Source organism: Eumetopias jubatus, unplaced genomic scaffold, assembly GCF_037043125.1.
Source record: "Eumetopias jubatus isolate StellerSeaLion01/CBP00866 unplaced genomic scaffold, mEumJub1_p1.0 scaffold_3, whole genome shotgun sequence".
NCBI classification, from domain to species: Eukaryota; Metazoa; Chordata; class Mammalia; order Carnivora; family Otariidae; genus Eumetopias; species Eumetopias jubatus.
The window spans coordinates 15,035,563-15,062,048 of record NW_028274809.1 but is presented as its reverse complement, the minus strand read 5'-3'; the positions used below and the strand labels follow the sequence as shown (position 1 = coordinate 15,062,048).

The following is a 26,486-nucleotide window of genomic DNA, read 5'->3' as shown; positions in this document are numbered from 1 at the left end:
GGTGGGGGGTTGGGAGGGAGGGAGAAAGGGAGAGAGACTGTGAACTTTGTCTTTGTTACATAACGAACACTTTTAGCTATAAAATATGATAAAGAATAGCAACGCTATTAGAATATGTGACATGACAGGATGACATTTGAGTTTCTCCTTCAGGAAGCAAACTGTGGGCAATTTGGGGGGTGCTCAGTACATCCCGTTCCCATCCTGCTGCATTTGCCTGAGGGGCCGCTCAGTAACCCTGAGCCACCCAGCCTGGCTCCAGATGCCTAGAGACTGTCACTCAAGGTCGCTTCTGTCCTGGGGCTGCCTGAGAATCAAAGACGGGACTCTTTAAATTTCCTTTTACCTTGTGTAATAAAATGGCCTCGGCAGAAACTGGAAAACCAATGGGAGAGTCAGAAAAAATACCACTTCCTAATGAGCCCTTTAATCTTCAAAGAAAATAGGAGGCCCCAACCCTGGCAGAGCTGTTCTAGAAACTGTGTGGTTTGGGAAGAGGTTAATTAATGATTTGCTCCAGGGCATGAAATAAGGACCTGGAGGCATCTGTTAACCACTTCTAGAAACATTTACTGTTGTGATAAGAAGAATCAGGGTCATGAATAATGAAAAATTACGAGCTGGGGTGTGTTTCCCAGTTGGGGAGACAGCTTCTACCTCCACCAGTGAATCCAGCCTCCACTGAATACATCATTTTTTTTTTTAAGATTTTTATTTATTTGAGAGAGAGAGATCACGAGCAGGGGAAAGGGGCAGATAGAGAAGCAGACTCCCCGCTGAGCAGGGAGCCCGATGTGGGGCTCAATCCCAGGACCCTGGGATCATGACCTGAGCTGAAGGCAGCCGCTTAACTGACTGAGCCACCCAGGCACCCTCCACTGGATACACCATTAACTGATCAGTAATATGAATAACCACTAAGTATTTTGTACCCACTCACATTTGCCCGATGATTCGTTTCTCCCTGGCCCCACTTCTGCTTCTGATCACAGGATCTGATGGCAAATGTTGGCTAGGATGCCTCTGTACACACCCCCTCCTCCTCTCCTAACCTGATCACTAAAGGGCTGCTTTTCTCAGTGTCTTCTCACAGAGGACAAAGGCTGAGGTTGAACACACTAGATCTGGAGTTCTAGAATCTGGGTTCAAATCCTGCCTCTTCTGACGCACTAGCTCTGGGTCTTGGGCAAGTGGCTTAACTCCAAGTCTTAGTTTCTTCATCTATAAAATGGGGTAACGGTGCCTGGCTTACAGGGTTGCTGTGAAAATTCAACGAGACAATACAAGCAGTACAGTGCTCAGCACAGAGGTTTGCACATAGTAAAAACTTTCATCTACTGATGGAAGAAGCTTTGCAAAATGCGTTTTTTCTTGAGTGCTCGGTCACTGCTCAAAAAGTTGAAATGCAGCCTCAATCCACCAAGAGAAACCACAGCTGCTGCAATGGGCACAGCTCCAGGGCAGAATGAATCAAGCAAGGATGGGGATCTGGAGCCTTGTGTCAGAGCAGGGAGCCTGTCTTTGACCCAGATACCTTTCCGTTAAAAGGTCCCGCCCAGGTTCTCCACGCTTCAACATCTGGGACGTAGACGGAGTGTTCTTTAATGAGCATTGATGCTGGAGTATAGAAAAATGTGAATGAAGCAGGATTCATTCATGCTGGAAAGTAGGAAATAGATTAGAAGGGAAGAGAAATCTTTTCTCTTGGATGAAGGGGGATCAACAAAACCTTTAATGAGAAGTAACAGGCAAAGAACCAAGTATTAAAAACATGGAGAAGATTTAGAACTTTCTGTAAGTGGTACTTTGAGGATGATCCAGATTTTCTGGAAAGCCCCCTAAAGACTCTGACCCCTTCTTTAAATTCTACAAGGGAGGAAGTAACTAGACTCATTGAAATGTTAAGAACTCCTCTTGGCCCCTGAAATCAGAGAGAATATTTTAAATATTGAACATCAGGAAACCTTTATAGATGAAAACCCCTCCAATTACCTTCTACTACAAGTAGTTTTATGGATTTCCTGGGCTCCTGGCGAATTGTTTCAGCTATACTTCAGAAGAAATTGAAATACAGATTTGAAAACAAAAACCAGATCCAGTGCATGTAGTGGTGATCCATATTCTAGCTGAAATGCAAAGGGGGTATGGGGAGAGCTGAAGGGGAAGAAGGTGTGGTTTAAGCAACTGGGTGCGGATAGGTGCCATTTGCTGAGCTAAGGAACATGGCGGGAGAACCAGATGGGTGAGGACAATAATATATTTCATCCATGGAACTAAAACTTAATAGACAACCAAGTAGAGAGGTAATTTGGATAGGTAGGTATGAGTTGGAAGCTCAGAGGAGAATGGAAGCTTGAAATATACTGTATATTCATATATATATTTATATATACCTACATATATACATATATTTGGAATTCTTTGTGGTCTTCTTTCAAAATAAAGTGTTTTATGCCTAAACTCATAACCATAAAATCAAAAAAATTATAACAACTTTGGACTCAGCAATTCCTATTCAATGAAAGTACCTTTATAAATTCTGAGTTTCTAAAGATTTATGTACAAGAATGCTCGCTGAAGTGTTTATTACAGGAAAAATGTAATAATATATATAATAACAATATCCATAGGATATTATAATACATTATGCCATGGAATGTTGTACAGCTGATAAAAGGATGAAATAAATCCACATGGATTAACAAAGTTTTCCACAATACACTATCTAATGTATACAGCAGATTACAGAATAGAAATTACAGGGCAATCCTATGTATGCAAAAAAGTTTCACAGACATATTCACAGACATATATCCATAGAAAAGGTCTCAAATTATATACCTACCACTTAAATAGGGGTTCTTATGCTGGGAAATGGAGTTATAGAAGAACATTTACTTTCTGCCTCATTACAATGTTTTATTTGTAGATTTTGCAATGGGCATGAAATACACTTCTGGGCGCCTGGGTGGCTCAGTCAGTTGGGCATCTGCCCTCGGCTCAGGTTTTGATCCCAGGGTTCTAGGATCAAGCCCCGCATCGGGCTCCCTGCTCCTTGGGTAGCCTGCTTCTCCCTCTGCCTCTGCCTCTCTCTCTCTGTCTCTCATGAATAAAAAAATCTTAAAAAAAAAAAAAAAAAAGAAATACACTTCTAAAAAAAAAAATTTCAAGTCCTTTTTTTTTTAATTAATTAGAAGAATTTCTATCCTCAAAGTGCTTCTAGTTTATGGGACATAGTCAGAAGGGTTTTTCCCTGCTCTTTCATTTTCCACCCTCTCTTCTTAACGTTATTAAGTGAATCTTCTCCAAGGTCTTGACAGCGTCTTGGGGGGGATGGTCTGGAAGACAGATACAAGGAATGCAATGTTTCTACAAAGTGGCTGAGGGGGCATGGTGAGGCCCAGAACACCTGCGACGGGGGGGGGGGTTGGGGGGGGTTGCTGCTGAGGTCGTGTGAGTGGGCAGGGTGGCCTCTGAGCTCAGCAGCAATGGCCCATCTCTGAGCGCTGGCTGGTCGTGCTGGCCAGACTGGCGACAGGCAGCGAGGGGGTGACCAGCTAAGCAGTCTGTGGTCACGAAAACAAATAGCTGCTATGCTGTCCTCACAGATGCAACAAGACAGATGTGCCCTGTCTCACTGTGAGAAGCTGCTGTGCTGGCCCAAGAGGGAAACCAGGGAACGTGGGACCCCCGTGAGCTCTGTGGCCCAGCCCAGGAAGCGAACGGGTTACTCAGTCAACCCCCGTGAAAGGCGCAGGGAGGGGGGCAAGGACAGTGGCTGTCCACTGTGTTTACTGTGAGGGAACGAGAACAGCGGAGAGCTGGGGGTTCCTTCTGTTCTGAATTCAGTGCAGACCAGTAAGGGTCCGACAGGAAGAGACAGGATCACTGGGTCACTGAAAAGGAGTTTAATGACGAGAGTTCTTATAAAGCATGGCTAGAGAACAGAGAAGCCACTCAGGAGAGTACCTTGGGCTACAAACATTATCCAATGTAGGCTGGGAGCGGGGAGGGCGGCATGGTGACCCAGACAGAAAGTGCTCTTGGCCACACCTGCTCAGGAGTGGAGACCCTTTTCACCGGGATGCGGCAGCCCTGGGGACCACAGGGAGGGCCTGGAAGTCAATGCCCCAAACCCTCGCCTCCCGCAGTCCTATCACCTGCTAGTTCACCCCACAGCCAACTCAACGGGAGGCGGGGAGCCCCGATGCAGACTCCTGAGGCCTCAGAACAGGGGGAAAGAGGATGGAGAAGGGAAGGCATGACTCAGGGAAGATGGAGGGAAGGCATCCAGCTTACTGTGGTTCTATGCGGTTAGAATCCTTGACAACAAGAATGCATTTGTGCATTACTTTCTGTAACACACACACATACACTCTTAGACAAACCGGTTCTCAATGGAAAAGCTACCCGGATATGGAACTCCCTCTCTAGGAACATACTCTATAATCCAGAAAAGATGTTCCATTCCTGTAAAAACAAACATATTCGTGTTTCATAGGAATGTCTACAGGATCCTTGCATTTTAATCTTTCGCTACTGACATTTATTTCCCAGCAAGAGAAACATAAAATCACTGAAGGCCCTTCACTTTCAGTTGTTTTATTAGAACAGAGAATGTGTATAAAGATTGACCTAAAATAAAAGGGCTTTGCTTCAGATATGAGCTGGTGGCTTTGCTGGCGTTCCAGTGAGGTCTTCCTGGCAACACCAGCGGGGAGTAGGGAGGGCTGGGCTACCATGGGAAACAGGGGATGACTTCTGGGCAAAAGGAGCTTTTATTATTCTCAGTTGCTGAGCACGTTATCTTTCTGCAGGGCTTTTAAATACCTATTATCTTGTAAAGAAACATTTGAGGGAATGACAAAATTTTACCTAGAAGCTTGATGAACAAGAAGCAAGAAGGAGTGTGACTTTGTTTATTGCAGCCCTGGCCTGAACCATTCCTTCGCTTAGAGAATCATGCAGCGGGGGAAACACTGAGCAGCACTGAGCTCACACAGACTGAATATGCCAAGGTAGTACTCGGGGCCCATGTGTCTAGGTACAGATCGGAGACACAAAGGCTAACTTACAGAGGAAAAGCATCAATTTAAATTGGATGACAACTGCTTCGATGAAACCAGGCTTAAAAAAAAGAATCACCAGGCTTCGTTTATCAATGCTGTGGCAATGACAGCAGGGGTTGGTCATCGTTTTCTGGATCGTAAAATTGACACGTGCTTGTTTCAAAAATTTGCAGATTCAAATAAAGAAAAATAATCACTTGAAATACTACCACCGTTCACATTTTATTGAATATCCTCCAAGATGTGTCTCCACAGATGGAGGAATATATAGAAAGTATTTTACGTAAATGAGATGAATCAGCATCTGCTGTTCTAGAACTTGTTTTCTGAAATCAACCCTATATTGTATCATCTCTCTACTTATGTAAATCTAAATCTATTTATCCCATATGTTCCACTATACGTATGTATCTGGCTTTGATTTATTTGCTAGGGTGAGATGATCTTCAGAGTTTACATTCCTTGGTGTGGGATCACTACATGGGCTCCGAGGAAGTCCCCCATCCCACAGCTCCGTCCAGCCACCATGATCCTCCCTGCCCAACCACCAACCAGAGCCACGACTGGGCTTTGTCAATCTTTGTAAGGTTTGTAGCTCTGGTAAGTGGAAAAGAATCAAATTTTTACTTTTATGATGACCTGATAATGCTTTCATAGGCTTAAAGCCTATTTATATTTCATATTTTGTGAGCTGTCCTTGCTTTTTAAATTTTCTGCCTAAAAGCCTATATGCTGTATTAATACATAACCTTTGTAAAGAATACAAAACTTTACCATGGACTTTAAAACAATCCTGCCCTCCATTTCCCTGTCCTTTTTAAAAAAATCAAAGTCAGAGCTGCTCTTGGACAAAGTGAGGGCTGGTGGGGCGTGGCCACGTGGATACTTACCGCATCGGAACACGGAGAGCTGGGCGAGCATGGGCACTTGATAGGACTTCCCATCGGCTGCCACAAACGTACGTTTCTTTGTGTTCTCGGGTTGGAACCGTGATTTCCACAAACCCTTAAAATACACGGCATTGACCAGGACCAGTCTGGTGAGCGCACCATCGATGAGATTTGGGGAGAGCAGGTTGTCGATCATACCTGGAAGGTCACAGAACAGGCAAGGGAAAAACTCAGGATTGGCAGTCCATTTGAGGGCAAAAGGCAGTGCTGGAGCATGGACAGTGAAAAAAAATCAAAGGAATTTTTAAAAGACTTTTTTAAAAAATATTTTATTTATTTGTCAGAGAGAGAGAGAGAGAGAGCACAAGCAGGGGGAGCAGGAGAGGGAGAAGTAGGCTTCCTGTGGAGCAGGGAGCCCGATGCGGGGCTCAATCCCAGGACCCCGGGATCATGACCTGAGCCAAAGGCAGTTGCTTAACCAACTGAGCCACCCAGGCACCCTTAAAAGACTTTAAAAAGGAACTGTTTACAATACCCTTTTGGTACTTTCTCTTTTTTCCTCACTAAAAATGAAAACTGAAAAATTAAAGCTAAAATCAGTGAATCCGAAAAGTCTTTAGAGATCCTCTATTTGAGTATCAAGAAATTATTTTATAACCGGGGCACCTAGGTGGTGCAGTTGACTAACCACCTGCTTTTGGCTCAGGTCATGAGCTTGGGGTCGGGGATCAAGCCACACATCAGGCTCTCTGCTCAGCGAAAATCTGCTTCTCCCCCTCTGCCCGTCCCCCCCCCGGCTTATGCTCTCTCTCTCAAATAAAATTTTTTTAAAAAAGAAATTTTATAATTAACTTCCTATGAACCCCATGTTTTAGAAAATCTTACTCATCTAAATAAGCTATACTTAACTAATAATGAATTTCCCTATCTTTTCTAATAATTGACATGTGCAACTGCCAAGGAGGGTTTGCCAGCAGCACAAGACATGCTCTTGCTCTTTCAACCACGGGGCGGATTTAATCCCAGTCAAAAATGAAGCTCTTCGGCCTGTGCAATTTTATCAAGGATAAATGTTTAATTTCTCTGAAGGTTTTAGAAATGTTGGGCATTCGTTTGGAATCCCTGGTACTGCAACACCTCAAAGCTACTTAAGGAAGGGCTAGAATGAAAAATTAGTGTCTATGTTTAGGAGTTAGGGATCAAGTGAGGTGGTAATATTATAGAGATAAAAAGAAATGGGGTCTATCCTGGAAGGCCTCCTGACTTTGAAGGGAAATTCGCTCCACAAAATGTCAAGGATCATCCATCTTGTTTGTGTTGGGAGTGAAGGAGCAAACTACTGCGAGAGTTTCAAAATGTTCTCTGAGGCCACAAAGACCCTTTTCTCAAATGCTATCTGTGCTTGAAGGCTTGGGTTTTCATTAAGGCTCCTTTTGCTCAGTCTTTGAAGATTCAGCTGTGTATGTGTTTACGAGGGATTACTGATACCCAAAGCAATTAAAAATTAGTTTACTAATTAGTTTACAACTAAAAATTAGTTTACTGTAGCTTTTGGCCCCAGCATTACAAAAAAAATGTAGTACCATAATATAAATGCAAGTTATAATTCTTTAAATGGTTAGAGTAAAATCAATAGTTTCTGAAGAAGCAAGAATGTCTAAATAAGGTGAGAGAGCTTTAAGTCCTTTTAGATGATGTTCAAGAAGACTCAGATGTCCAACAAACAAACGTTTGCATTAAATCATGGTCAAGAGCCACATCCAGAGGCTGCCCAGACCCCAGGGTCCTCAGTAAGAGCTTCATCACTACTCCTTACTCACACAAGAGGGTGCCAATGCCATCCTAAGTCAGGATCTGAAGGAGAATCCCCAAGCTATAAATGGTCATCATTGTATGCAAGGGCAGCTTCTGTCCTGTGGGAGGAAGTTACAGCTCTGTGCCCCAGCCCATAGCAAACTCCTTACAGTTGGCTCCCGGCAATGAAGGTTGTGTCTTGCCTTTGCTGGAAACATCACCCAGTCCAACCCCTAGGTGCCTTTAAGACATAGCTCCACTCTATGGAGCACATATAGGAATGTACCTATAATAAACCTCCTCAGACCCTCCTCCCAAACTTCCAGGAGTTTCCATAAAGCTCAACACTCAGCACCACCATTATACCTCTGGTATTTTTTTTTTTTTTAAGATTTTATTTATTTATTTGAGAGAGAGAGAATGAGAGCCAGAGAGCACGAGAGGGAAGAGGGTCAGAGGGAGAAGCAGACTCCCCGCCGAGCAGGGAGCCCGATGCGGGACTCGATCCCGGGACTCCAGGATCATGACCCGAGCCGAAGGCAGTCACTTAACCAACTGAGCCACCCAGGCGCCCGTACCTCTGGTATTTTGTTCCAGCCAAATTTAATGTGTCTCTCTATCCCAGCTGGACCATAAACTGCACAAGAGCAAGGACCCTGTCATTCCACTTTAAAAAAAATCAAGCCTATCTCTGTGTTCAGCACACAGTCAGTGCTCATTAAGTGTCTATAAAGAAATCTTCCCACACCCAAAGCCTCTGATTGACACTGTCAAGACTAAGATACAATAAGGGGGAATGAAGAAATAACAAGAAATGATAAAAAGGTGAGAAATGTATGGTTTAGAAGCAAGGAAGCATGTAGAGGACCTGCCATCAAGAACTATGTATAGTAAACACGCATCCATCCCACCACCCACCTATCTACCCATCCATCCAACCACATACCCACCCATTCATCCACCCACCCATTCATCCATCCATCTATCCACCCAGCCACCCATCCATCCACCTACCCATCCATCCACCTACCCATCCATCCATCCATCCACATACCCACCCATCCATCCACCTACCCATTCAACCATCCACCTACCCACCCACTCATCCACACACCCATTCATCCATCCATCCATCCACCCAGCCACCCACATACCCATCCACCCATCTACCTACCCACCCATTCACCCACCCATTCACCCATCCATACATACATCCACCCATCCACCCATCGACCCATCGACCCATCCATCTACCACCCCACCATCCATTCTTGGATACCTACCTACCATATGCCAAGTACTCTTCTAGGTAAGAAAATAAACAAACAAAAAATGAAGCCCGCTCTCAGAAAGCTATGGAGAAGAGAGAGGGGGAGGTTGGCATAAATGACTCAGGAAAGTGTATGCAATAGTAATAAATACCTCAAAGCAGAAGTACTCAAAGATGTGAGGGCAAATAAGAGGGGGATCTGATCTGGTCAGTGGGGTCAGGGATGGGTTCCTTGAAGAATTACTTGACCTAATAGCTATAAAAAACAGCTCACACTTGCTGAACATTTGTTAAGTGCTAGGCACTTTCCTAAACGTGTTATTATTTACATTCCTTAATGTAATTCCTTAATGTAACCTTAATGTTGTTATAACCATTTTAGTAGTTGTCACTATCATATCTCCATTACACAGATGAGGACTCCGAGGCACCGGGAGGTTAAGTAACTTGCCCCAGGTTACACAGCCAGGAAGTGGCAGAACTGAGATCCAAACTTAGAGCCTGTACTTTTAACTATGAAGCCATTCCTGGGATGGTGTGAAAATGAATAGGCGTTAGCAAGGGGAAGGGGGAACAAAAGCACCCCGGGTAGCTGGCTGTGATAGGAGAGAGCCTGGTGAGTTAGAGGGACCGGGACGAAGCGCACAGGGCATGAGAACAGAGTAGGTGAAGGAGCAGCTGGGGCTGGAGCCCCAGGCATGCAGCCCTGGCTGGGCCATCACCCCCTCACACAGGAAAGGACCTTCGTGTCTGGCTCTCCCCCTCTGCAGTGGGCAGGAATAGTCATCTCTGTGGGCTGCGCTGGGTGGTCTTTCAAATGTGGACTGTTCCATCTCCAGGGTCCTTGTGGCAGGCAGGTAAGTGCCTCTCAGTGAGGCAGATCATCCCAAGGGGCAACATGTGAAGTTGTGGGAGAGTTTTCAGCTGAATGGCAGGTGGCCAGAGATGCTACTTGTCCTGCAATGTTCCAAATGGTCCCACACGGTAAAGAAGTGTCCTGCTTGCCATGTGGCTTCCAAACGCCCCCGCTGGATGTTCACGCTAGCAACAAACCAGCTTATCATCCCCTGAGCCCACAACCTCACTCTTTTTTCCACATAAACACAAAGGTATCTGTTTGGGGGCATGTTCTTACTGTACACTGAATTTTCTAGGTATATCACTGCCGTGCACATCAAGCGGAGACTCTTCTTACTGTGTTCTGAAATTTACCAAGAATTTTGCAGTTTTAGAAAAGAAGTCTTCAGAAAAATCGGAAGGCAGCTTGTGGTTTTCATGTCACTGGTATGACATACCTGTCTCGGTCTGTTTTTGTAGCTGTCAGCTCGCAATTATTCTAAGAATACGATTGCTTCGTTACGTTCTCAGGTGTAGTTGGTACCCAAGGGTTTACCTACTGAACTACATACATAAATTAGTTCTGTTTTTCCTTGTATTACAGTTTGGCATTATACTAATTTTTAAAAATTTTGTGTACTTGTGGGGCACCTGGGTGGCTCAGTCGGTTAAGCACCTGCCTTTGGCTCAGGTCATGATCTGAGGGTCCTGGGATCGAGTCCCATGTCAAGCCCCACAACAGGCTCACTGCTCCGTGGAGACTCTGCTTGTCCCTCTGCCCCTCCCCCCACTTGTGTGTGCACACGCTCTCTCTAATAAATAAATATAATCTTTAAAAACTGAAAACGAGGGCGCCTGGGTGGCTCAGATGGTTAAGCGTCTGCCTTCAGCTCAGGTCATGATCCCGGGGTCTTGGGATCGAGCCCTGCATAGGGCTCCTTGCTCAGTGGGGAGTCTGCTTCTCCCTCTGCCTCTGCCTCTCTCTCTTTGACTCTCATGAATAAATAAATAAAACATTTAAAAAAAATGAAAACAAGGCACGTTCTGCGTGGAGCACTGGGTGTTATGCACAAACAATGAAACATGGAACACTACATCCAAAACTAATGATGTAATGTATGGTGATTAACATAACAATAAAAAATTAAAAAAAAACCCTGAAAACAATTTAAAAAGAAGAATAAAAATTTTGTGTACTTGTGCACAGGTTACATGAGCTGTGAATTTCCTTTCAGGATGGTAGAGTGAATAGTAAAAATCTTTGTTTATAAAGAAGGAGTGGGTCTGTAGGGCTGAAAAACACGGCTGAATCTTACCACACTCCCCTCCACAGATGCAGTAAGCAACTGAGTCAGTGTGTGTCCAGGTAGTTTGACCTCTGTCACGTGGCACACAAGTGTGACTTACTGTGACCAGCACATTGGTAAAGAAGGCTAGCAAGGGGAACCGACATGCCATAGTCATCCAGCCATCCAGCTCTGAGTGCCAGCAACCCACTGTTCTTAGGACTCTAGGCCCAGAAAGAACCACTAAACCTTCCACACTCACAGGTCTCGGGATTGTTCTGTGGTTTTAGGAAGAAAGCCTGGATCTTGCTATCCAGGACCTGTGGAGAAGGAATGCCGTGGACTGACCAAAACCACTCTGGCTCTCCTCCACCCTCCCAGGCCCTCCTGGTCCATCACTGCACTAGTCTGTCATATGCTCTCAGCCATTTGCGTATACAAGTCTGCTGGGGGGTGGGAGGTGGGGGCAGACGGGGGGAGCAGTCATTTCAGCGCAGAATGCTAGACCCGTCCCTCAGAGATTCGGATACAGGAGGCTGGGGTTCAGTGACCTGCATTCAAAACAAATGCTCTGGATAATTCTGAGGCAGGTGCCCTCAGAACCATGCTTGTAGAAAGAGGACCCGAAAAGCCAATTTGCTCACATTCTGTCCTTGGGTCCCAATTGAGTCTTTGGGTCCCTTCTTGTGACCTTAACTCTACCTCCTATGAAAAAAGCTTCCCCAGCCTGTATCTGCAGTGTTCACTTTCCTCTGTTGTTCTGGACCCATCTCTAGTCCAGAGTATTTCCAACTAGACCTCTAGTTTGCAAATTAACAGGTTTAAAACACCCACGTTAGACATTTCCTCAGTCTAATGAGAGGAGAAACGCATGTAAACACGTAATCATGCTACAGTAACGGGGCACAGACAACGCATAATCACATGCTGACAGTAAGCCAAGCGGAGGCACCTACTTCGTGAAGGGGACAGCAGCGAGAGGGAAGGAAAGCAAGGAGAGAGATCAATCCCAAATCTCGCAGGTTGGAGAGGGGCAGTCACAGAAACATAGGAAGGACTGAGCAACCGAGCCTGCAGACTAGGCCAGGGCCTGCGGGCAAGGCCTCCAGGGAGGAGGTGTAGTGGGGAAAGGGGAGAGTCAGCGGGGCTGCAGTCTACTCTGCTGCCCAGGCCCCAGGGAGAAACGTCCCGAACAGCACAGCGGGGTGGAGGCAGCAAGAAAAGGGAAGGAAGGTAGACGGAGTCATGCAACCTGCTAAGAGAGCACAGACACACCAGCCAGGGGGGTCCGGGCGTTTCACAACGGGAGGGCCACGGGACCTGTTAGAAGCTCAGAGTCCCCCTCACACTTTCATTCACAGGGTATACGATCGTACAAAACGGTTCCCGGGGAACCGAGGCCACTCACCCCTGGTTTCGTTCTTGACCCACACATTGATGGAATCACAGGCGGAGGCTGGATCCTCAAAGCTCACGTTCTGGACTTCACACTGAAACACGTCTTTGTTCCGGGTGACAAAGGGCACCTCCATCTTGAAGCCGTTCTTCACGAACACTGCATTGGCCACGGTCACAATGTCCTTATTCTTCTTGGAGCTGATGGCCTTGTTGATCTTCTTTAACACTTTACCGACTCCTGGAGGAGAAATGGAAAAATGCAGCAATATTTCTTAAGTCAGTGGTGCTTCTAGCATATTCAAGGCATCTCAACACCTTCGCCCACATAGACCTTGTCCTCCTGGGAGACTTTCTTGGTGCCAGGTCACTAGGAAGACTGGCAGACTCTTCCTTACGTAGCCATGGGGAAATACATCCAAGGAATCTTCCTAATTCATTCTTTTTCTTTCCTAGCAATCTCTAGTGCTCTTTCCTGCCAAAGATTTAACGCTGCGATTTCTTTTTTTTCTATTTTGGAAAAAAAGATGAATAAAATAAGCATTCGAAAGACCATAAAAAATTGCCAGGTGCCACCATCCAAGAACAGTGTGGTTTTTACCTGATCTCAAGCTCAAAAAGCATGGGGATTAATGTTATGGCAATGTAAGCTTTATTTTAACACGAGCCATTCATACATACTCCATTTGCTTTTAGAACACGGAGAAGAGGAAAATAAATTGTAAGAATGAAATGTGTTTCTGTAGTGAGCTCGAATTACAGATTCTTGGGTTACTCGCTTGGGGTCCTTTCAAAATGACACTGTCCTCAAACAGCCTGCAGGGGGTCACAGTGATGGTGTCCTGGAGAGCTGACCTGCCACACGCTGAGTGTCTCTTCTGCAGACCCACTAGATAAGGGCAGGCTGAGTCGGCCCCGGGGCCCAGGGAGGTGGCCCTTTGGCCCTTTGTTTGGCTTCTCATGACCCTCCCTTTTGTGCTGTTCTTTGGGGCAGGCCCACTTTATTGGTAAGGGAACAGCAGAGGCCAAGACCCAGCACCTGTCCCTTTTGGCCACATGGCCTCCTCCACATGCCTCAGTCTCCTGCCACAAAAAGACTGGTGTAGATCTTCCTCTCCTGCCCCAGACTGTTCTGCCTCTGTCCTTGGTAAGAGCATCACTATCCTGAGTTCTCAGAGGGCCTGAAAAACCACTCGGGCTCCCCTAAAACAGTCTGTCTCTTGACTGGAAGCCCCATTTCACAACACAACAGCTAGTGATTCGGGAGAAAACAAGCGTGGGGGAAGGAAGCCACCCACAGGCAACACTGTCAAAACTTTAGAAATACTGCTCTGAATGAATGTGGCTCAGTGTGAAACAGAAGTCCAGTCCCTGCGTTGGAACTGTACTAGCTGACAGGGTCTCGATGGCACTGGTAAGGGCCGTAAATTCTAGCAGTGATTCACTGGGAAGCGATAAATCACTAAGAGTTTTCCGAGCGTCCAAGCAAGGGGCAGAGTGGTGTGTTCCAAGTACTAAGTCATTCCACGCTTCTGAAAGGTGATCCAACTGCAGACTCATGAGAAACTGAAGGCCATGTAAACAGAGCGGGGCAAGTTTAGGCATTTGGGGCTGGCCGCTCAGGAGGTGACACTGAACACAGCCACCCAGGAGCATGGAGTGAGGCACGGAGTTCTCGAACCCCCGCCTGTCCCTCTGGTCTTCCTCTCCCAGCCAAAGGCATCAATGCAGTCAAGATTCCTAGAACTTTATGAGGCTAACAGGAATGGAAGAACATGGAAAGGGCAACTCCCTCGTTTTCCAATAAAGCAGCGAAGACTCTGACGTGCAGAGGGACTCGCTTAGGGCCGCGGTGCCCAGTGGCCCCAGAGGAAGGCTGCGGGTCCCATTCTGCTCCCTCACACGCGGCCCTCACTCAAGAGGCAGGTGCAAGGTAGACTCTGGGGGATGAAACCTGAGCAGGAGCCACGAAGCACCAGTGCTAGGAGACAGAGACTCTTAAGTGTACACAGATAATTCAAAACAACAATTCAAACCTTTTCCACTGGGCCTGACTTCAAAAAAAAAAATTTTTTTTTTAGCTTTTTATTTTGAAATAATGATAGATTCACGGGAAGTTGCAAAACAATATACAGGGTCATCCCCTGTGCCTTTTGCTCGGTTTCCCCTAGTGGTAACACCTTGGAAGACTACAGCACAGTATCACACGGAGACTGCCACGGGTAGAGCTCACAGAGCTCATGCACACTGCATGCCTTTTACAGGGATTTGTGTGTGTGTGCGTGTGTGTGCGTGGCTCTCTGCACTTCTCTCACCCACACAGATTCATGTGGTCACCAGCACGGTCAAGACACTTCCAGCACTGGCACATCCGTCCTGGATGCCAGAATGGCACCAGAGAAGCCCCTCCGGATGCAGGACTCGCTTGAGGCCCCACCGGCCAGAGCCCACAGGGCACGCACCATTCACGCTGTATCTCATCACCGTGGTGAGTTGCTTCTTGGTCCTGCCGTCGGCTCCCAGCTGAAGCATCCCCAGGACAGACGCGATCCCATGGGGGGACACGACCACATTGTCATGAGGCCGGGATTTGACGATTTGATTGAAAACCTGGATTCCTGTGTTGGAGCCTAGTTCCTCCAGAGACAGGGGGTTGAACTGGGAGCACACGGAGGGCAACGTCACTGTGGCCACAAGGAAGAAGGGAAAATGCCAATTCATGGTTCCTTTCGACAAGGACAACCTGAAAAATTAGATTAAAAAAATATGTGAATTCTTAAATGAACACCTTTGGGGGGACTACTTTATATTCAATTAGGTATGATTTATTGTACTCAGTATAATTGAGTGCTTTGTTAATTTGTTTAAAATAGAATAGCATGGATTAAGCAGTTTTTGCCATATTTTGTTAGGGGGCTGGGGGAGGGAGTGGAAGGGAGCCTCCACCTGGCAGGCTCCCAGTTATGTGCCATTCAATCTTACAACTACCCTTCATCCAACTGTAGCGGTATTTACTGAGAACTAGCATGTGCCAGGCCCTTTTTGAAGCACTGGGCATACAACCATAAATAGATGGGCAAGACCCCTGCCTTCCTGGAGTTTACACTGTAGAGGGGAGACAGATAATCAGCCAGGAAGCAATAAAGTAACTTCAGAGAGGGATCAGGACCCCGGCAGTAAAACACTGTGCCTGCAAACGAAGGACGAGGCGGGGACAACATGAGGGACAGCAGGCCAGGGAAGACACCTCTGCCATGGGAACAGGTGTGATGAGTCCTGAATGAGAAAGAAGCATCCCCCCACCCCCGCCCCCGCCCCCAGCACGTGGCCACCGAGGAGGGAGTTGGGGGAGACGTGAACAGGAGGAAAGGCCCAGAACCCTAAGGCCCAGAGACCCCAGTATGTATGGCTCTTGGATTTCCTTCTAAGGGTCACAAGAAACCACAGGAGGATTTTAAAAAAAGGGGGTGAATCCCTCGGGTCTCTATGACTACCTTATAACCCTATGTCCTCAGACTCTTTTTTTTTTACCATAAGCATGATACTTTCTTAATTAAGGGATTGTTAATTAAAACAAACTTAGGTGATACCCTTAGATCTACAACAGGGCAGAACAATTGGTAAATTTGTCAATTGTAAGAACGGCACCGTTTACACAGATATTCCCAATTACAGTGATTTGTCTGAAATATGCTTTCTTCCTTGATTACCACTTACTGAGCTTCCTTCGGCTGTGACAAGTAAGAGGTAGGAGATTTACATGTATTTACGGAAAAGCAAATACTGTCATTAAATAAGAACTTAAAAGAGGCAGTCGGCAAAACAAAAGCAGAATTCATGATGTGGCTAATTTGGTTCCTCCCTTGGGGACCTGAACTTCTGCGAAGCACAATTTTCCAGAGGAGCCAATGTGCCCTCCTGGCATGTATATGGGAATGTCTGCAAAGAATAAGAGGGGAGTCTTTTAGGAAACGGGGGACCTGAAGTGCAGGGAAAGAAGGTCTCTGTGCTCCAGAGAAAAGCATACCAGGAGCGTTGGGCAAAATTGGCATCTGGGGTTTTCCTTGTCTTCCTTCCTACGCCAGGTCATAGTAAATGTTCAATAAATATATGTGAGATTAAATGTGATGGCTTATATACTTTCCGTTTTTGTTAATTATTTTTTTACTGCATCAAAATAATATTTATTGAACGTGACTGAGAAAGAGATCGTGCTCCGTCCTGAGCCTCACAGTGAGCTTCAAACATTTTCCGAGGAGAGTGAAATTCACTGGGTGCAGAGTTCCCCACCTGCACCCCCCAACCCAGGGTCACAGGAGAACCACTAAGACCATCATTCAAGGTGATGTTACAATTTTCTCATATGTTGTGAAACAATCACATTTTAAAAAATTTAGAACATACAGAGCTTCTCCGGGGCTTAAATGGTAAATAATTGTGTTAAGACAGACTGTCTAAATTCAAAACATGCAAGTGACCTACATACGCTCCTGCCTGGGGCTTTCCTATGGCCAGCATGGCCTATTTTGACTTTGGCACCTAGGACTGGCTCTAATACCATGACAATCCCCTGAGTTTCTTTCAGCCTGCTGGACGTTGGAGAGCTTCCAAATGCTGACTATGGAGGCTTTACTCATTTCATCTAAAAATTAGACTCTGTGTCCTCCTAGCCTCCCTCCCTCCCCTCTTTCTAGAAATAAATCTCCTCTCTAAAACTTCATATGCCACAAAGCCATTACAAGCATAAAACAATCCACACACTCTTTGTTACAAATGGTCAAGTCCGGTCACTAGTGCCAACTTCGTCAATCTGAATTGTTGACTCTTGCATTATAGTGTATCCCGACTTTACCTCCTATACGCCTACCCTCTACTCCCCAAGCCTCCCAAAGAAATCGTCCTGGATTAGCAACCACTTGAATAAAATATTTGAATCTGCACACTCAGAAAGGACATCAAATTGGTTGTGCCTCTTATAGCTTAAAGTTGATTCACCCACATGCTAGAGATTTATGTAGACGACTATAAAACAGGTAGAAAGGATCAACAAGAGAAAAATTTAACTGCTCCAATGTCTCAGAGTCCGTAAAGATCGTCTCCCAAATAAATAGCCAACTTATTTAGCAGAATTTTGCTTGGTTATGACTCTTTGCTAAAAGAACAGTTTCATTATGAAGCGGCGGAAGGCTGCCATGGGTGTTTTTCTTGGTTTCTTGGATTTGGGAAGTTTTTGAGAGATGTCTATGTGCAGTCTCATAACAGTGCACTGGGACAGTGTCAGAGCTATGCAGAACTTGGAATCAGAGCTATTTTTGATTGATGTTCTGGGCATGACTTCTTCTTGGCCTAAGTTTCCTAGGCTAAATGCTCCCTAGTTTAAGATCACCTGGCTTATGTACATGTTTGAGACTAAGCTTTCACTCCTCTCCAAAGTTCAGTAGCCAGGAAAGCGGTGCTGATTCATAAATTACTTTGGCTTATAAAACTCTTAACTGATACATATTCATATCCAAATAGACAATCTTTTACGTGAAGTAACTGCTGGAGTTAATCAGGCTCTAAAATGCTTACTCTACAATAAGCAGATTCTCATTATGGGAAGAACATAGTAACCTCCTGTTTATTTTTAGGAGAAATTATACTTAAAACTTTCAAATAAGAGAGAAGAAATAAAGCTGTTGCCCAAATGTATTGCAGAGCATCAGTATGGAAGATTATAAATCTGTTTAGATGTTTCCATTTATTGAATAATCTTTTCATAACAGTAAAACATACATACACACACACATACCAAGAGTCTGGTTGAGGCCATCACTGGAGGGGGATCATAAACCTATAAATAAAGCTATCACCACGGGCATAACCTTTCAAATGTGGGATTCTCTTCCCCCACGTACTTCTAGGTGTCTCTTACTCCAAACCTTTCCTTTCCAGTGTGGGGGATGTCTGGGCAGTAACTGGGGACTGCTCTGAGCTTCAAGTGAGATTTAGTGTAGTAAATAACAGAGTTGGTGGTTTTACAAATGCCAGATCTGGAGCGCATCCTTACATTTAGCACCGTCTCCCTTCCCAGTGGCAGACGTTAGAGAAACACACCCTCCCCAGACGCCGTCCCTTCAACCATCCACACAGGCGGTGCTCAGATCTGAGGCTCAGATCCTCAAACCCTCTGCTGAATTTCAGGGTCATACTTTCATCTATTTGCTGCCTGTGTCCACCTGACTGTTCAGAACATTATCTTGGCCTGGAAAATCCTTTGTAGGTAGATGATGGAGGGCCACTGGTCTGTGAAACCTGCCAACCGTCCTCTTAAAGGGTCTAGGCCTGGGTCTTGCCTGTGTACCCGTGTCTTTGCTTCTCTCCCTTACTCTCCACCTGGTGACACCAGTGCTCTCCCATCTCCGATCACAGCCTGTGGGAGGCTTCCCCAGACTGTCCCAGAAGAGTCTATTTATCCCCTCCTCTGAATTTCCACATCATTTCCTATCTGTACCTTTCATCTTGTTTTCAAGTGTGTTTCTCCCTCCCAACTAGCCTGGAAGCTCACAGAAAGCAGGGCCACGGGACTTTAGAACCCTAGTGGCCGCGGGGTCTTCTTTAAGGGCCTTATCACTGGTAGTCACTGAATCAGAGGTTGACTCATGGGACTAACCCAGTTGCTCAAATGTTTGGTTTGGAATAAAAGGCACTCTAAAAATATTTTAAGCAACTACAAGTTAGAAGATGTCACATATGATCTAGATTTAGAGTCATTCTCAGAAAGAATGAAAATGAACTGGGACCCTGGTAACACCGGGCCCTCCTTCCTAGGGCAGACATCCCGCACAGTAACCACCGCTAGGGGCTGGGCGTGAGCTCCCTCTGCTCCCAGCCACCTTGTCTACCACTTGCTACCACTCGCATCACCTCTCCAGGCTGTGAAAGCTTGCGGCCAGACTCCTGCACTGAATGAGTCCTAGCTGATTCAACAAGGGCAGATTAACCCAGCCGGTCACAAAAGATGATGCTTGTTTTCAACCTAATAGTCTTTTTTACAAAATAAAATATATTTTACATATAATACATGAGCAAAAGATAAATAAAATGGTAACTGTCAGCTCAAATGATAAATGGTAGGATATCTGTCAGCTCTATTTAGTATAACAAATGTAAACAGTTTTGGGGGAAACACTGGAAGACTCTTCTGGCTCCAATTCTTAGCCAGATGATTCACATCAGTTTCAGGAGGACCCAGGAGTATCGAATAAATGGCAAGTATTCCATCCTTTCTCATTCTTTAAAATGTTTCAAGTGATATATTTTATAAAATCTATGTATCAAAATCTTTATGTAATGAAAGATTTTAAATATATGAAAAATAACGTAAATCCCTAGTACCCAACATCCTTTATAAAATAATGATCAACTCATCGCTTATTTTATTTCTTCTAAAATCAACAACTGTACTGAAGCAAATTCTAGACATCGGTATAATTCAAAGTACCTTCAACATATTTTCTACACCTAAGGAATATGTACATATACACAGTATCATTATCCCACTCAAAAATTAGTAACTCTTTACTATGTTAATATCTAGCCAGTGTTCAAAAATTTTTTAATAGTTTATTTGAATCAGGATCTAAATAAGCTCCACACATTGCAACTGGTTGATAGGTCTCCTGCCTTTTAAAAAGTCTTACCCCAGTTGCTTTATTTTTAACTTTTTCCTCTGAACTCTTTTGTTGAAGAAACCAGGTTGTTTGTCTTGTAGAGTTTCCCACAGTCTAGATTTTGCTAACTGCATTCACATGATGCTGCTTAAGAAGTTTCTCTGTCTTCTGTACTTCCTGTTAGTTCATAGTTAGACCTAGAGCAGGGGTCTGCAAACTTCTGGGCCAGACCTGGCCACACTTTTTGTTTTGGCTATGATTGCACTGAGCTCCTACAGCAAACTGAAAAGAGTGCCCAGTTGCAACAGAGACTGTACTGCCAGCAAAGGCAGAAATATCTACTACCTGGCCCTTTACAGAAGGTTTGCCTCCTCTGCTCTAGAGGCTGAGCAGGTTCAAATTTCTTTTTTGCAAAAATGTTTCACAGAGGTGTTATAGCAGTGCTGGAAGCAGGAAAAAGTGGCCATATGTCTCTTTTTTGTGATGTTAGAGGCTGCTCATGATCACTGCCTAAGTGCATTTATTAGGATTGCCAAATGATGCTATTGTCGTTCTAACTTTATTAGTTGGAACACTTCTGTAAAAAGTCATTTTCCATAACCAACCACTTCTGTTATCCTGAGGTTCAGCTGGCATAGCAAGGGCAGGATGAATGCGTGATTCCTTTCTTAGATTGTTCTTAAAATGATGAGTTGGTTACCCTGCATCTCAGAGTTGATCAGAGGGTCTGTTTTGTTTGTTTGCTTAGTATAATTATGAACTTATCATTTTCAACATATTTTAAGGATCTTGATCCACTGAAATTTTATTATTTTTCTCTGATGCTCAAAATGAGCCTCTTCACATGGAGCTCTCATATAACCTCATAGTCTCAACAGCTTCCTTGTTTTCTGCTTTGACAAGATATTTCAGGCTCATTTTGTACCCTTCTTGCCCTAGGTAGAATCAGCCACTTCCCGAAGGAGCTCTGGTTCCTCTCAGTGGGAGACGGTATTTAGAGACAATCTGAGTATCCTCACCAAACACACTCCAAATTAACTGTGGGAATCCCAGGCAATGTGGAAAATCCAAAATCCACTGACCGCACTCTCTGGACCATAGCCAAATGTTAAAGTTCAAATTATGAAAGAGAGACTGCTTACCTGGCCACAGATGAGGAAAAGATGGGGGAGGGAGCTGGACATTCAAAGCTGGGCTGGGATAATCAAAACGGATCATCCTCATGTGAAGACAGTTAGTCTCCTGGATCAAACCCATCCTGATGGCTTGTGGGAACCAAAAAATGAGAGTGCCTGGAGTGAACAACTGGCATCCAGCATGACAAGAAGAGTCCCCCAGTTTATCTCAGGTGGGAAGGGGCGACAACCAGCCCCCCTCCTCAATGAAAGCTGACCCTTTCTCTTGGACTGGGCAAGTGTAGAGATATCCTGCTGGTCTCTGTGTTTGTAGGCTCCTGATTCTTAGAACCAAGGCCCCGTATTGTTCTGCCTTTGGACCAACCATTTCTTCTACAGGAGGGGGCTACAGGAGGCAGAGAAAACTGCACATCAGGTTATACGGAATTGTGACATCTCCTGCCAGTTTTCCCCAGAGAAACAAACATGAAGGAAAAGTGCTGGGCTGCCAAAGAGAGCCGTCCAAGTGGCCATAATTCGGATTGTGCCGCCCAGCTGTCAGGCCCAAACACCGCCTGCCCTCCAATACTCTGCCAACAGGCACAGGTCTAACTCTTAAGGGTGTTTGGCAAGAGGCATTCTAGAGACTCTAGGAGTTGATCCACGGTGATTAAGACTGGATCTGCGAAGTGATAGTGGTTGTTATGCGCGAATAACAACTTTGACGTTAAGCCTCAAATCCGGCCCTATACATGCAGGAGAACAACTCTGGTCTCTCAGACTTCTGCTGACGTTACTGAAATGGATTGCATCAAAACCTGTCTTCATTTTCCTAATATATACCACATTCTCTTAAGGGTAGATGAACAAGCAACACTGAAGTGCATCTTGATACCCCTGGGAAGTGCGCAGAGTGTTAGTAGAATGAGTCAGCATCTTTACAACTTAAGAAACCGGAAATGCCAACTGACCACAGTGACAGCAGGCTGGTGGTTCTAAAATGTTCCTTCACGTTACTGGGAGATGCTCAGCGTCCTCTGAGGATTTTTACCTTAAATTTTGATCAGACTTCAAAGTGCATGATTGATCTATGACACTAATGAATTTAGCCAAAAGGAACTTAAGAGTAGTCAGGAACGAAATTTGCAGCCACTGAAATGTATGGCAACAATGTTTAAACTGTTCCTTGGAGGAGACACATTTTGTTAAGTACTCTTCCTGACATCCAAGTGCCTTTATCTACAGATCATCTGTTTTGAAATCTCTTTTGGGGTAAAAGGGAAAGCTAGGAGGAAGAAGGCAACTGGGGTTTTGTTAGTTGTCTATCTTTTAGAATACAAGATTATGGGACATTTATTCTATTTTCCTCTAAGGGAAATTCATCTAAGTTTCAAATTTCAATTTTACCATCCACTCACCAAGACATCCAAGGCAAGGCACAACAGCTATTTAAAGTCTCAAGCTAAGACAATGGGTTGAACACAATACTTCCACCTTGATATAGCCCTGTATCTTTAAAACATATTTTAAGATACAGTAAGATAATGCCAGCATATTTCCGTGTCTCTGTAAGAGAACAGAGGGGTTCTATTACGATGGGAGTAGAGGTGGGTATGGTCCAAAAAATGTTTACTTGTTCTGAGATGTTTTTCTGTCTGTTGTCTTAGGTCACTAAATCTGATTTATTTATGGTATCAAGTCCTGTACACTTTCTTATTAATAAATTTTTAAGATGCAACAGTTCAAATGGGTGATTCCCTAACTGACAGCCAAGAGATGACCTAAGACGTTATAGTGATGTTGACCAGTGGTTCTCAATCTTTAAAACAAGGTAGTACCTTCTTTAGACATAAACAAGTATCACAGATACTTCCCAAGTAATTATGCTTTAAAAAAAAGTACTTGTGAAACTACAGGATAAAAACTATGAATTCATAAACAGTTCAATAAAATGCAAAATCTTTTTATCTATAACAGCATCTGGATATGTTTCCAAAAATCATACTTTAAGGTATTACTTATTCCGTCTCTACTCAAAGCTAGACTAGGAACATGACTTTTTTGACCCCTTAGAATAACTCTAATGTTGTCTATAGGTCCTCAGTTCATAGGTCAGAAATCAATGCTCTCTAAGTTATTGCTGGTAAAAAAATAACCAGGAGGTGTTGGAAGTGTATATCGATAAAACAAAACAGCTTTCTGAAAGGCAATTTGGGGTATGCCTAACCTTAAAAATGTATATACCTATCAGAACAGTAATACCCCCTCTGTTAATCAATCTGAAGGTAATAATCGAATAGATTTGGGCCTAAAAATGTTTACTGTGGAGTTATTTCTAAGAGCAGAATCATTGCAATATTCTTTGCAATAAATAACTGCAGTAACAATGATCATTGCCACCTAAATTTTCAATGAAGGGGGCACTGAGGGTGATCTTTTATCAGCTTTGCGTGCTTTGGTGCTAATATTTGCACCTGTTACCTTCAGCGGATTGCTTCTGGGAGTTGGAGCGCATTTTCTTAGTGGGCCTTAAGTGGCTTGGAGTTCACCACTACAGCATTCCTTTGTCTCCCCACTGCCCCCCCACCCCCACCAGGCCAACAGCCACCAACTACTGGTCAAGGTGTAGGAAAGCTTAGCTCCTTTGCCTCCAGGTGGCAGAGACCACCTGAAGGAGGAGGTGACTCTCTGGAGTTTTTTCAGTAAGTGATGGCTCTAATTTGATGAACATGAGTTGACACATTTATATAGCTAAATTTACCTATTAGATATTTAAAGGCAGGGATTACAGTTTATTAATATTTTTATTCCCTGCATTTACCATAGTACCTGGCGTATAGCAGGAACTCAGTATTTGTCCATGGGATTGGGCTGTGGGACCTCACTGCTATCACTCCCTAACTGGCTGTTTCCTTTGCAATTCCCACTTCTACCACCCCCTTACTGTTTCACCCCAGAGCACTTCCTCAGTGAATCATTCACACTCTCTCCTTGGCTCGGGGACCGCTTCTGGGAGAGCATAAGGGTCAGCTCATGACATCCACTCAACACAATATCAACCAGCTGCTGAGAAACTATACTGGAAGAAAATCTAAAGATATGGTAATAGATTCTGGATATATCCCAATGGAAAAAGGAAAACTATGGTATAATTAACTATGTAAAAATAATATATGGCACAGAAAAAAGAAAAGACTAGAAAGATGGATATCCAGATATTATCTATATCATTATTCTGATGGTGGGAAGAGGAGTTTATTATTCTTTATACTGTTCTGTATTTTTCAAAATTTCTACACTGAACAGATCACGTTAAAACAAGCATTCCTTTTTCTGTTTAGAAAGCCACAGCAGTGGGAACTTAGATCAGCTGAAATGTATAGAAAGGGGGAGCAGAAAAGACTACAGGGCACAAGAATAGTGGTTAAGTCACAGGATCATACAAACCTGAATTAAAAATGGTAGTTACTGGAAAAGGAGAAAGAGTTAAGAAATATAGTGGGGTCCCTTTATATACATTCAGGTGCATGTCACACCCCATTCCTACCCACAGACCACTTCATGGTGAGTTTTTTCAGTAAGTGATGGCTCTATTTTGATGCACATGAGTAGACACATTTATATAGCTAAATCTACCTATTAGATATTTAAAGGCAGGGATTACAGTTTATTAATATTTTTATTCCCTGCATTTACCATAGTACCTGACATATAGCAGGAACTCAGTATTTATGAAACACCTTGTAATTCGGTGGTAATCACCTGTTCCAATCACTATTTTAAGTAGCAGCAACTGTTAGTGCGAATTAAAAAAAAAAAAAATCCCAATTTGCTTAAAACTTGTAGAGTACAGGGGCGCCTGGGTGGCTCAGTCAGTTATACGTTCAACTCTTGATTTCAGCTCTGGTCATGATCTCAGGGTGGTGAGATCGAGCCCCACATTGGGCTCCGAGCTGAGAGTGGAGCCTGCTTGAGATTCTCTCTCTCCCTCTCCCTCTGCACCCCCCCTCCCCCCTCCCTCCCTTCCTCTCTTAAAAACAAGACAAAACAAAACAAAAAACTTGTGGAGCACAATCTTAAGTACTCAAGAATAATGGCCATCATTCATTGAATGTCAACTATACACCAGACACCCTACCTAGAATTTTACATATTCAACATCCAGCTGAGTCCTCAACTTAAGTAGGCATTAGTATTTATACTTTCCAGATGACAAAAAATAGAAGCCCGGAAAAATTAAATAGCCTGCCCAGATCGTACGGGGTGAAGACACGTCTGAAAATGGACACTCCTAGCCAATGTGTCATGCTGCATCCTGTGATGGAGTTTAAAGGGTCAACCAAGGAAAAAGTCAAGAAACACTGCCTTCTTTCTACCTCTCTGTCCTGTGTTTAAGTCATCAAATACGAGGGGTAAACAAGCGACCACAGTTTTATGAGGCACAAGAATTGAACAGAATGTTTGTTTCTTTCACGCAGTGGTTCTCCACCGGGAGGGCGGTGACACTGCACCCCCTCTCCGGGGGCATTGGGCAACGTCTGGAGACATTTTGGGTGGTCATAACTGGGAGGGGTGCTACTGGTATCCTGTGGTTGAGGTGAGGGATGTTGCTAAACATCCTACCATGTGCAAGACAACACCCAACACAAGGAATTATCCGGCCTCGTGCATTAGTGCCAAGGGTGAGAGAGAACCTTGCTAGCGCACAAGAAAGCACCCCTTCCCACTCTCCCCCCACGCTGTCAGGCCATGACGCCACCGGCTTTCCTTAATTTGCAATCCAGGCTTCAGTCTGAAGTCAGAGACTGTTTCCTGTCACAGCCACAACTGCACGGACACCAGCTGTCCTGGTGGTTCTCCCTAGGATTCTCCATCCAAGCCTTTTCCATGTGAAAGAGGGCATCCAGCGGCTTCCCTTCTGCCAATCCCAGTGGGGAAGGTTTGTGTTACCAGTAACTAAAGTTCTGGGCGGTCGGCCCACCTCATCAAATCAGGTTCACCTCCAGCCTGTTGTCAAGGAGTTGTGCGGCTGGAGGTGTGGGGATGGCCAGGCCACACTGAGCTTCCAGCCAGGAGCACCGGGGAAAGCGTTTCCACCAGGCCGAGTCAGAGGCCCTGACTCCTCCACAGGAAGATGATGAGTCCCCAGCCTCCCAAGGCTGCGAAGCCTCTGGGAGT

At 44.6% G+C, this 26,486-nt stretch overlaps 1 protein-coding gene across 3 annotated transcripts in view; it reads right to left on the bottom strand.

The window, feature by feature from the left end:
* SERPINE2 (serpin family E member 2) overlaps positions 1-26,486 on the bottom strand; it is a 59,948-nt gene that overhangs the window by 10,505 nt on the left and 22,957 nt on the right. For all 3 annotated transcript variants that reach the window (XM_088021538.1, XM_028105129.2, XM_088021537.1), the window contains 3 exons: positions 15,004-15,284; positions 12,555-12,782; positions 5,960-6,157 (listed from right to left, as the gene is read on the bottom strand). In XM_088021538.1, coding sequence (XP_087877664.1) covers positions 5,960-6,157; positions 12,555-12,782; positions 15,004-15,262 — 685 coding nt within the window. In that variant the 5' untranslated portion in view covers positions 15,263-15,284. The remainder of the gene's footprint in view (positions 1-5,959; positions 6,158-12,554; positions 12,783-15,003; positions 15,285-26,486) is intronic.